Source organism: Ctenocephalides felis, unplaced genomic scaffold (genome assembly GCF_003426905.1).
Source record: "Ctenocephalides felis isolate EL2017-DRISC unplaced genomic scaffold, ASM342690v1 CF-g0.4_SCAFFOLD_01886, whole genome shotgun sequence".
Classification (NCBI taxonomy): Eukaryota; Metazoa; Arthropoda; class Insecta; order Siphonaptera; family Pulicidae; genus Ctenocephalides; species Ctenocephalides felis.
In genome coordinates, this window is record NW_020538040.1 from 20,346,970 (window position 1) to 20,360,259 (window position 13,290).

The 13,290-nt window shown below is 26.8% G+C and overlaps 1 protein-coding gene across 1 annotated transcript in view; it reads left to right on the forward strand.

Annotated features, from left to right (window-relative positions):
• The first annotated feature begins 3,863 nt into the window (after positions 1-3,863).
• The window catches only part of LOC113374747 (echinoderm microtubule-associated protein-like CG42247), a 37,634-nt gene continuing 28,207 nt past the window's right edge, over positions 3,864-13,290 (forward strand). The window contains exon 1 of the mRNA XM_026614718.1: positions 3,864-3,938. Coding sequence (XP_026470503.1) covers positions 3,864-3,938 — 75 coding nt within the window. The remainder of the gene's footprint in view (positions 3,939-13,290) is intronic.

A 13,290-nucleotide genomic window follows, 5' to 3' on the forward strand; every position in this document is an offset into this window, starting at 1 on the left:
CGGGGTAGGGCGGGGCACAAAGGTCCAATTTGACTTTCAGAAAATATACTGTCTAAACTTTCAAGGCGTCCACATCAGCAAAAAAGAACTTTGGAGATCCACGATAGTGGATTTCAATACACTTTCCTAATATCAATTTTTATTATTATTTCAAAGTCAATTAATAATTGTCTGAACTTCTACTTGTATCTTTACATTAAATGTTTAATACAAAACGTTTGTACAAATAGATTATTATCAAAAAACTGATATCGACTAAATAGGGGTTCATAGTCAAGCCTAAGGGGACCACGACACAAACAAGTTTGGAAATCTATGCTCTAAACCAAATAACAACACATAACAAACAACTATAAATCTATGTTCAGTAATACTTCTAGTTAATTTTTATTTATAGATATATGTTAATAATTAATAAATACAACTTATAATCTTATAATCCTATTAAAAAATATTCTAGTATCATAAATCTATCTTAAGCTATTAGGAGATAATTGGTATTGTTTGGAAATCTATAACAAAAGTATTTTCTTTTCAGTTAGTTTATGGTTATGAGCACAGTTGTTTAGTTTAGGAAACCTTAATATAATTTGTGTTTTATATGATGTATTTATATGATTTATTTATGATAGATTTAAGAGATCATTTTATATAACCACTACATAAGCTATTTATATAAGCTTACACGTGAGTGGGGTAAAAAGGACCAAATAAACTTTTACTCAGGACAATGCATAAACAATAAAAAACAGTAAATGAAAAAGTGAATGAAGTTAAAAATAGTCATTTACAAAAGATTAAACAAGTAATTATTCCAATTCTGCTAATGAATATTTCTGACAAAATACCAGATCAAGGTTATATACAATGTTATATTCGTAAAAAATGTGCCCATGAAATTTATATTTTGCATTGGTTAAATATTGTAGCTATTATTTTGTAAAATTCCTTTAAAATTGAAGATAGAAGTCAAATTGGATTTTTGTGCCCCGCCCTACCCTATTTAATCATAACAAGGGAGGCTTCCTAATAGCCATTACTAGAAAAATTTAGTAAAATCAATTTAGTAAAAACAGTAGATAGATTGTCATTCAATAAGAATAAAAATTTCTTATACCATGTGTAGTTTATCAAACATAAAAAGTACATTACATGAATTTCGTTCCAACCCCTATAGCCAAGTCGCCACCATTCTCGGTCAAGTTATTTTTATAAAATTCCCAAATAACCCTTTCATCATATAATATATCTATTACGAGGCATGTCGTTGTCTAATATTTTATGATAATACGATTTTGAAAGATATCAGCCGGCTTCCATGAATGTTGAATGAAACGATACAGTTCACGCAGATTAAAAATAACCGATAGTGATTGCAACTCAATTATTAAATTGACTTGTCTCCGATGTTATGATGGCTCGAAACGAAAATAACGTTTTCATGTCACGTACGAAGAGAAAATCAATGAATTATTAAAGAAATTAAGAATGTAACGAGCATAGAAAAATATATTTTACTATTGATTCTAACGAAAAATTTGATTTCGAGTAGCTAAATAGTGAATCAAATGATTTTATTTACTGTTGTTATAAGTGTTCTACCCTTAGCTCATTATTTTAATTTCCACCTTTTCTATCCATTATTTCTTTCCATTTTTCAAACTTCAGAGTATCATTTTCAGATTGACTTTGGAATACACTTAATACAAAACTACAATTTCAATGAAGAGTATTTGAATGCATTTTTATGTTTTTACAAGATATTTAAATTCCATAAAAATTTAAAATAAAAATTATCAAATCATATCTCTACATTTCTTTACCTCATAATCTTATAATTTTAGTACACAATTGGCACTGTGTATTTTTGTTTAATATGTATCTAGTTTCAACTAAAAATTTAAATCTTAAATTTTCAAGTGTTTTGAAATATTTCAAAAATGCCGAAAAAATTCAAAAAATGCAATATGCAACATTGGAGAGCAAATAAGTTGAAACAAATCTTATTCAAAATTCAATAAAAAAACGTTCACAAGTCATAAAATAAGGGTTTGTGGTAAGACGATAAAAATTTAGAGTTATATGTATTTTTCAAAATTAAAATACAATTTCAAAAATTAATGCCAAGATTTAAAAAAAATCAGAAATATAATTAAAATAAAGAAAAATGACTCTAAATTTTAAAATCATGAAAAAGAAATCACGTTTCAACATTAAGATAGTGTCATCATTCAACTATACTAAATTAATTATACTAAACTCAATAGACACCTAATATAAGAAAAACAACTTATTTCTTATAAAGGTAAACACTATGCATACCTAACTAGGAAGACAAATATAGAAAAGAAAAAAATATAATTATCAAAGACGAAGTTGATAAAGGATGAATATACATACATATATATATATATATATATATATATATATATATATGTATATATATATATATATATGTATATATAATAGGGGAACTAGGGGCTATCTGTAACAGATTTTTTTTCAATAGAATCTTTAACGATATTAAAATATTTTTTGTCTCGATTGGACCTGTAAACCGTTCTTCTGCATATTATTGTCATAGCTACGCTACATACAGAACTGTGCAGGTGCGTCATTTTTGACTTCAAATATACAATTATATTATCCATGGAATTTCAGTTTGCGTTATTGTTATCGGTTAATTCTAAATTTTATATATCTTAATTTGATTCAAATTTATCGATATTTGATAATGTGTAACAATTTTTGTGATTGCTAAATTATTTAAATAGTTATCTGGAATAATTTAAAAAATACGCTGTTAGTTAAAACAAAACTTTGGGGCTAGTTGTAACATTCAAGAGTTGATACAGATTCAAGTGAAGATGATTGGCTGAAATTTATATTTTATATTTTTATATTTCATATTTATTTTTATATTTTATATTTATATTTTTATATTATATTTATAATTTTATATTATAATATAGTATGGTAAAATGTGGGAACATGTAAATTGTGTAACAGGAGACATTATATCTACTATTTGTATTAATTGCAGTTTACTTCGATTTATGATGAGAACTTTTACGACATGACTATATGTATTTTATGTGTATTAATTATAGTTTACGTTGATTTATGAAAAGAATTACTTAGGCGACATTTCAAAAAAAAAATTTTCAGAAGTATTAATGCGGTTTCTTGGTGTTACTACTTTTTCCGGTAGCCCCAAACACGGGTTAAATTGTAACAACGGATTTTTTCTAGAAAATTATTAATTTTGAAATAATACACAATAGTTATAGAATTATTTTCATCGAACTCAGTAGTGGAATAACTTTTTTTTTAATTTTTTTATTGTTTATTTGTGGACTTTGTATACGCGTACATTAGTCATATACATTTTATGGGTTATCTTTACAATTTTATTTTATTTGGTATAATTATATAGCGGACCATATACTCTATTAAGAATATAATGGAATAGTAATAGTATCTATTCATCTTCATTTTATAAAAATATAATCAGAAAATCTGAGTAAAAGTTAATTGAAAATTATTCATTGACTTGCAGGGAGAAAAATGATTCGATTACTGAAATTATCATTATGGAATAAGAATTTATGATGAAAACTTAGATTTGTGTATGTACTTTTCAATTTAAAATAAAGAAAATTAGCCCCATAATTTGAAATAAGATAGGAGTGGGCAAACCGCAATTAAAAATAAGAAATTTAAATTTCAATTCAAGTTTTTTTTAAATCAGTCTCAAAATATATTAATTTAAAAAAAAACTGTTACAACAAGCTCCTGACTCCCCTATATACTAAATATCTAAAATCATGTGTATAATATGTAGGTAAGTGTAACGGTACTAGATGGCATTAACATACTGGTGTGAAACAACTTCTAAACCTGATCGTGAAAGAGAAGAGACAAAAACGTCGAAAAAAGTAAGAAGAAATTGTTATTGACTGACTAACACGTCGTAAACGCATTTCGTTTGAAAATGAATTTGACTCTCTTCGTTAAGACGACTCCACGAACAACTGATCTCTTCTCTATATAGATACTATGTAGAGCTGGACATTGGAAAATTTACATATGAACGTGTAAAGCCTCATATTCACTTTAGAAAATCATAACTGATATAAACAGAATGACTTATTTAAATATTAATTAATATTAATAGCAATACACATATTATACATATATTTTTGTACGAGCATATGTAATTATACAGGTCATATGTGTTTATATGCATAATATCTTGGGATTTTTTTATTCTATAGAATCTTATAGAAATTTTCCACACGCTTCGATATTTATTTATCCATCAATAAATATTAATAAATAACACTGAGCATTATAAAAAAAACACTAATAATATTAAATATTGCTTGTTGTAACAGTTTTTGTTTAAATTAATGTATCTTGAATTCCACTGATTATATTTCTACAAAATAATCGTGAATAGTGCCTGTAGGTATTCCTCTACCGAATCAAGTATAAACTAGTTGTGCATGGCATCGTGCCTTAAAGCAAATTGCTGGAACTTTCCGTACCGTAACGAAATGTTTGAGTAATATTAAATGTTTTCATACAGATTATTATAAATACTGTAACATTGTCTAATATGTATAAGAGTTATATAAACTGAATTACAAAATTAAAATTATTTATTTAAAGTATATAAGTGAGCTTGAGAACTTTAACCAGAATTAAAGTTAAAATCTGATCTTATACAAAAACAAATTGAGAAAAAAATTGAAACAATTATTTTTTTCAAAAGCAATTATTTTGTCAAAACAAACAGAAAGTTTTTTGAAACATTCAAATCGGATGCTCAATTCTCTGCAAAACTGTCATTTTTTGCACAATTAGCTCGGTATCTCCAAAACAGCTAGACCTGCCTTTGCCAAAAACTAATCACCACTGCTACCAATTTTTACAAATTGAATGTTTTTTGGATCATTCAAATCGGATGCTCTGTTTTCTCAAGAAATCGATTTCTATTTTCTGGACTCTTTGCTCCGTATCTCCGTAACGGCTAGACCGACTTTTGCCAAAAACTAATCAGCACATTTCTCTATCAATATCTCTCTATCTATCCGTTGATCCGTGCGCCCGAAAACGTGGACAAAAATTGTATCCATACATACATACACACATAAATATCAATTTTTTCTGAGGTATGCTAAAATGTTCAGAAACCTTCAAAACGTAAAGATATGCAAAAATTTTCATTTTCGATTTTCGGCCCATTACTATAACTTCCCTACGGAAAGTTAATCAATCTGCAACAGCTGTTCATTATTCCATAATTAATCAATTTCTAGACAAAGTGCGGTGTTACAACTTACCCCATGTTTGAGGCTAGTTATATCATCTACCAGAATAAGTAGTAGCGACAAAAAAATGACAATAATGCATCTGATAGTTTATTCTTTACTCATTTCTAAAAAAAAATTACTTGTTTCTAAGTAATAATTTCCAAAACTATAACTAATTCAAGTATAATATATAATGTGTCCTGTAATATAAATTTTCATCATAAATCAACGTATACCACAATTATTATTCTAATACAAACTAGTGGTGTAGGGCTTTGTGCCTTAAAGCAAATTGCTGGAACTTCCCGTACCAAAAATTACATTAAAAAAAAAATCATTTTTTTTAGAACTCTGTAAAAAGCGATTTTTCAAACTTTTGAAAAAAATTGACTTTTCTGAAAAATTTGAAAAAAATTACCTTTTTGAAAAATTTGATCTTTTTATACATTAAAATATTTAGAAAATTTTGAACTTTTTTAAAAGCAATCGCAATATATTAGCTGCGTAAAAACGAAATATCAAAGCGCGTGGGCGCCGTGTCGCAATTTTTCTAGAAAGTGAATAATTGTGAAATTATAAACAATATTTATAGAATTGTTTTTATATATTAAATACTAAATTTTAAATATTTTTTTAAAAAAATTATATATAACAGATAAACCCATAGATATATAAAATATGTGATAATTTGATGTGCATATGTCTATAATGATCATTTTTCTCAGCCATATGCAGGACGGTTTACATTTCCAACCGAGACAAAAAATATTTTAATATGTCACTAATTATCCCTGTTACAGGTAGCCCCTAGCTCCACTACATAATTGACTTTAGCACTCAAAACTAAAACTATCAGATCAAAGCCAGAGTATATACTCAACAATAATAATTTGATAATACAGACTCCGACTTTGCCTATGATACGTCAAAAAGTTTCTGAAAGTTGTTAAAATTAGTTACAACTACGGCCACCAAAATTCAAAATTACTTACAGTTTTAGTGTTAACTGCAAGTGCAATTATGTACATTGAAGGGTCAATTTTCTGATAAAATTGAAATGTTATAGTAACAATATGTTACGGGTCTATTTTCGTATGAATCGGTAGTGACAAACCCCCAAAAAGCTATGTATTTGCTGTGCGATTACGCGTTTTACACATAAAATCTAACCTACAAAACGCACAAACGTCTTAAAGCTACTTAATCACAAGTGCATCACTTTGATGTTTCATTGATAACGCATACGTGATGTTAGGTTTTATGTGTAAACTCCTGATTGAACAGCAAATACAAGGCTTTCTGTCAGTTCATACAAAGATAGACCCTATGCACAGTGTTACTATAACATTTCTATTTTATCAGAAAATTGCCCCTTATATTTATTATAAATTACACTAAATTTAGAATATTTATTCTTCATGTTATATGTTAGTACTTACTGATGATGAAATATTTCTTGTTAATGTCTTGTTTATAAAACACAATCAAAAATTAAAAAAAAAGTTAATAAGTTAGATGTTAGTAATTCATGTTTATTATTATTTTTTTGTTCAATTTTTCGTTTTATTGTTTGTTTAATATTATTGCGTTTTATATTAAAATTCTTTATATGAGTCATATTTAAGATGATTCAAATCAGGTGTGACTAACATACGATATGTTAGAATAATTAAGTCTAAATTACCCAAAATTTTTATCGTTTAATTTTAATGTTGGAAGTAGGTTATGAAAAGCCGATTAAATTTTTAAAGAAAAATTTACTTCATGTGTCCTCAGATGACAATACTAGTACGGAAAAGCTTAAATAGATTTATATATTTGACTATGAATATTTTTGAACTCTTTGACCTGCAAAATCAAGAAAAAATTGAGAAAAATATTAAATATTATATAAAGAGATGTATAAATGTTAATTATTATATAATATAATTATATAATATTTTCAAGATTTTCCTGTATGTTGTTGCAACATATTGTAAAAATTAGAGAACTTAAATTTTTAAGTCTATTCTCACAAGGGGAACCTCAGGTTTCCTCTCTGGGATTTGGATGAAACTTTGCATGGTGATAGTATTGATAGTCCAACCGAACCCCATTAAATATTATAGGCATATGAGAAGAGGTTTAATTATGAAAAATAATCAAAGTTTTGAAGAATAACCGGGCGCAATACGTACGCCTACAGTGTTCCGTATCAATATCAATAAGTCTCGGTAGCTCTGATATCTTACAATAAGAAAAATTAATTTAATTAAGATATTTTTTTTTATTTTTAGTAATTTTTTGTTCATAAAGAGATCTCACAAAATACATAATGCAGGTACGAGACATAACCTGATCCAATAGCATCCAAAATAGTGCATGTTTGGAGTTTTTTGTCCTCACTTATTTTATGATGTAAAAAAATAATGCAAGGTTATGCTAGAATAAAAGCATGCACTAATTTAAATTTAATATAAACTACAATTTAATTGTTAAGGAAATTTAATTAATAAATTGCATTAGTGATAGAGTAGGCGACGCTCTTTATCAGCAAGCTTTCTGGATGCCTAGACGAAGGAATGCCATCAACTTAATTCACGCTCGTAAAATGACATAAAAACGAGAATAAACCCTTTAGCACTTACTGATAATTATAATAATCTGCATAAAATATTAAATTTGTATCGACCCTTCAACTATAATTAATATTACCATTAATTAAAAGCTACTGAACTTTTACGTGTTCGGATTGCATTAATAAATTAGCACGCGTCAAGAAAGAAATTTTAAGGTCATTGCATTGTTATTGTCATATATTTATTTATAGATTCTATGCTAATTTTTAGCATACCATAAGTTTCGCGTATTTTAGTAATGAATAGTTTACCGTTTTAGGAAGTGCAAGGATAAACATTGTTGAATTTTTGAAAAGCATTGTTCATATTTGGGCAATATATATATATATATATATATATATATATACATGTACAAATAATTTAAAACCGCGAGGATATGATATTTAATTAGTCATCAATTGTAGCACATTATTCAAACTATTTTTAATTTAAATATTTCAAATGATTTAACGACTGCATTTAATGAACGCATTAATTCCTCATTTAACGTTTTTAATATTTTGATTATAAAATTTTCATTATATCAGATTATTTAATGTCGGTATCAAAAAATGTTTAATATGAAATGTGATCAATTGTATGTGTTTTTTGAAATGCAAGTAATTATTTATTAAAACACGTTTACAATTTTTATAGTATTATATCTAATAATAAATAATCCACTTGTTTTTTTAATTAGGTCTAACACCTAATAACATTAAAATTTAAAAGAAATAATGTCACAAATGTTAATTCCATTTTAGTACGTCAAGTGCCTGTTTCTTAAACTGCAAGTACAAGTAATTGCTTTTTGAAATAAACATTTTTACGTACTTTTTTTAAATTGTAATATATATTTTTCATTAACTTAGCAATACTAAAAAAATTTTGCTCAAACTTATTTTATTTTTTCTCTTATTATATGTGGACTGTTACATATGATTTTTTGCCAGACAAAATTAATTCATATAAATATATTACAAAATTTATAGGACTAGTGTATATTCAAAAAATAGAGACATTTGAAACTTTGATTTGAGTATAAATTGTTAAGTGTGGTACATAGCTATTAATTTCATATTTGCTATGACAGATGCTTTAAGAATAGCATATTTAAATTGTAATTGGTACAAATTCGTTAAATAAGTTTTCATATTCTTCGGTTTTTCATTTTGCCCAAGTAGATCAAAACTTAAAATATTTAAAAAAATTTAAGAGAAAAAAATTCATTTTTTTTAATTTTTACATAATTGATTCAAATAAGCATAAAAATATACATATGAATTATTCCTCAATATTTAAAAATATAGACAAAAATTATTTCTTCGCTGTTTTTTTTTTTTAATTATGTACATGTACGGATAAATTATCGGACATGTAACGGACTATGAGACAGATGACGTTCAGACATCATTAAGGTTCCGTGCCAATTTTTTTATTACGAAATCCTAAAAATGTTAATGACATTACAATTGTATGCTATAAGTAATAATATTTGTGAATTTGACAATATGACACATATACGAGATTAAGGACAGAAGTCGCAATTTCAGATAAATCCAATAAATCCTAATGCTGTTGCACATTATTTTCGGATTCAAACTATCTCAAAAAATAGCGAAAAGTCTACTGAATTAGGGGAGTACGGACAAAATGAGATGGTGTTCTGTTTTTAATATTTTTATATAATGATATTATAATCAGCATCAAACGTTTTTAATAAACTTAGATCTTTTGACTACCAATAATTTTTTATTTAAGTAGTAACTATTATAATATACTTATGAAAGAAAAATTCAACTAAATACGAATACCGTTTTGTCTTAATCCAAAATGACATATAAGGTAAAGACATACATAAATACTAATTTTTAAGACAGTTCACAAATAAATAATTGTTCAGAACGTGAATAAAGGTCTTTGCAATAATTGTAAGTCTCTTGGTTTTGTCTGTGGACCTTTTAGTCTTTTTTTAGAAGTAGTTAGAGTAGAAATTAAAAGCTAATCACCTTTAACTAGATTTAATTTTATTTATTGTTGATCTTGAATGAACTAGCCTCTGTAGATTTTGCAAAAGAGTACTATGTCATTTTGTTCATTATCCATACAAGTATCTAACCGAAAGTAAAAAAAAACATTATTCACAAGAAATTGATCGAAATCGCATTCTCTGGCATAAGTTTCATCGATTTTAATAGAAATAATTACAATAACTCAAAAAACGTGACAAAACCACCCTCAAAATAAACTTTTAACTGATCACTGCGTCAAAATTGACAATGACCCTCAACATCTGACAAGATTTTATATACTAAAAGTAGCCAATTTTCAAATAAGGCCACTGTGTCATTTTATCCATATGTACCACTTTGTTCGTATATACTCTATATTTACGTAGAATGAAAAATATGGATGAAGAAATATGTAATAAATAAAGCTATTTTAATAAGAGACCATTATCCATGTTGACAGATCAAAACGAATAGAACGAATTTTGAGATGTAACATTCTTTTTGCATCTGAATAAGCGGGAATCCAATATTGTACAATTATCATTATTGCGGATATTAGCGTACCGTAATTTAATCATTTCCGTTATCATAAGATATGAAACGTGATTTTCTGAAGAATTTTACGATTGACCCACTTTGCAAAAAATTTAATAGCGCATCGCGGACCAAGTAGCGGCTCTATCTTTTGACTAATTTCTTAATACGACTACAACCATGAAAGATGTTTCTGGTAATGCATATACATACATACATACATACATACATTCATATATATATATATATATATATATATATACAAAATTTGAAAAAAAAACAGATCGGTACATTGTTATGCTACTATGGTCAGAATTATTTGAAAAGTGGAACATCGTTGGGAAATTCTATTTAATTTAGACTTATTCTCTCATAAGTTTTTTTTTCAAAATTCAAATAACATATTGATTGATTTATAACTAGTTTAATTAGCTTAATCGTTAATTAATTTTCATAATGAATCTTAAATTGGCATCCTCTTGTTTGAGGTACTAATTAGTATAGAAAGATCGGTATTTTTACATTCGTTTAAACTTTCATTAAAAGTGATAATTGAATCAAATGACATAATTTTGGTAGTTGTTTTACATTTTATTCAAAACTAGTTACTATTGAGTTTTTCTCTGAGTGATTCCCAAAGTGGAAGACATTCAGGTGGTCCATGTCCGCAAAAAAAAATTTAGGGGTCCACAAAATGAAAATGGGGGTTCATGGAAGTGTGTCACAATACACCACAAAAAATCATATACAATATTTATATATAAGCTAAAAAATTATTAATAATATTGTTTTTTTTATAAAAATATGGTTGAGCTTGTAATGACCGCCAATTTGCTGACTTTGAAAGGCTTGGCAATATTATTTGCTCTTTTTGACACAGTTATAGTATTTTTGGACACAAAGATAAAAACAATTAAATAGTTGTAAAATAGATGGTATTATAGAAGGTTATCACTGACCTCCTAATGAAAAAGCCAGGCGTCATTACCCGGGAGGTGTAAGATTAAATCTTACAAATCGTTGCCAAATGTTGATAATTAATCATATACTTTTTGTCCACTTTTTTTTTATTATTATTTTAAATTCAATTAATAAATATATTAATTCAATTAATGCTAATAAACTTTAGTACAGTTACAAATTTATAAAAAAAAACGATACCTGGTAAATGAGGGGTCCAAGGCAAAGCCCAAGGGGTCCACGACACAAAACAGTTTGGAAACCTATGATTTAGAACATTACGAAATGCTTCAAATAATGCATTTAGTATAATTATAATTATTTGTTTATTTGAGGTTTGAAAAATTTGTAACTTCACAATTTTTTTGTCGGAATTTATCTCAAAATATGATGAAAATTCAAATAAATGAAAGCGGTTTGTACAGGCAGTTTCTAGTGAAATGACAAAGCAAAGGTTCTAACGATTGTGTGTATATTTACTGTTTACATATAGAATTCGGTATTAAAGAATAATTAACATAGAGATATTAATAGATATTTAAAGTTATACCTGCATCCACAACTTTTTATAAAATATATATTTAAAATTCGGAACGAACAATTAGATTTTACTTTACAACTTCATCAGAACTCTTCTATATTAACATTAGCCTATTTTATTTGTAAAAAAAGGAAATCTACGAATCTTTATAATTCAAGACCATTTCAAATGCATATATTGATATTCATCAGATGTATATAAGACATTTGACGTGTTTTTGACAAAAGCCAAAGTCACCCAAAACATTTACATCCATCGTGACCTCAACAATGGAGAAAAGTATGAATCCTATTCGAAATGTGAAGCCGTTAAATTGCGTGCAAATATACATAATTTGCAGTATTGTTCTGCCTTTTTAAACAATGTTCGGTACAAACGTGCCATTTTTTGTCTATGTGAACTGAATTTACGAAAAATATCTAAAACTTTCTCTGGAGAGATTTGAAATAGAAAACAAAAAATTGTTCATACGTTTGTGGAACATTCGATAAAATATAGTTCTGCATGTTATAGATAGGTATAGAGATAGATGTGCGAGTACATGCTAAATAAATAGTTCGATTTTAAAATGATGGTAAATATGCGCAGGCATCTAGAGCGTGGCGGCCCATGTGTACATGTCATTAGCCTGCTTATTGGATTAATATCATATGTATGCAGGTACACACGACATCGACATATATATATATATATATATATATATATATATATATATACATATATAACAATTCAAAACTATGTTAACCGAACATATAAATAATTTAAACTATAACCTAAGATTTTTTAACCTAAAATTTTACATTTTGAAGAGACCGTAAATAAAAGAAGATTCGCTGAAAGGTTGTTTTTGCAATAGCGTAGCGAAACAAACACGTGGTTTCTAAATAGCGGTTCAAAATTTCTTAAAAAGTGACAAAATCCCATCGATTTTTCATTTCTTGCATAATTTGAACATGTGCTAAAAACAGATTTAGGAAAAGTGTGACACTTCTATCCTAGACTGCAAATAGTCAATACATAGTTTCGACAACTTTTTAAAAATTATTCATGTTTATTTGTATGATTTCCCATTTGTGATGTTGGAGAATATGTATTGTACCACTATGCACATACTCATACTATGGAGTAATAATGTTTTCATCTGTTTTATTACGATACTAAATTGTAAATATTTTTTATCATTATTATTATTTTAATATGAATTTATTACATATTATTTATTTAGTTTTTAATTGAATTGTTTATATATAATCAAAATTCTGTCTCTTGACGAATGTTCTAAAAATTATCGACGTTTCGGAACTTGAACTTTTAGTTGGAGTGATAAT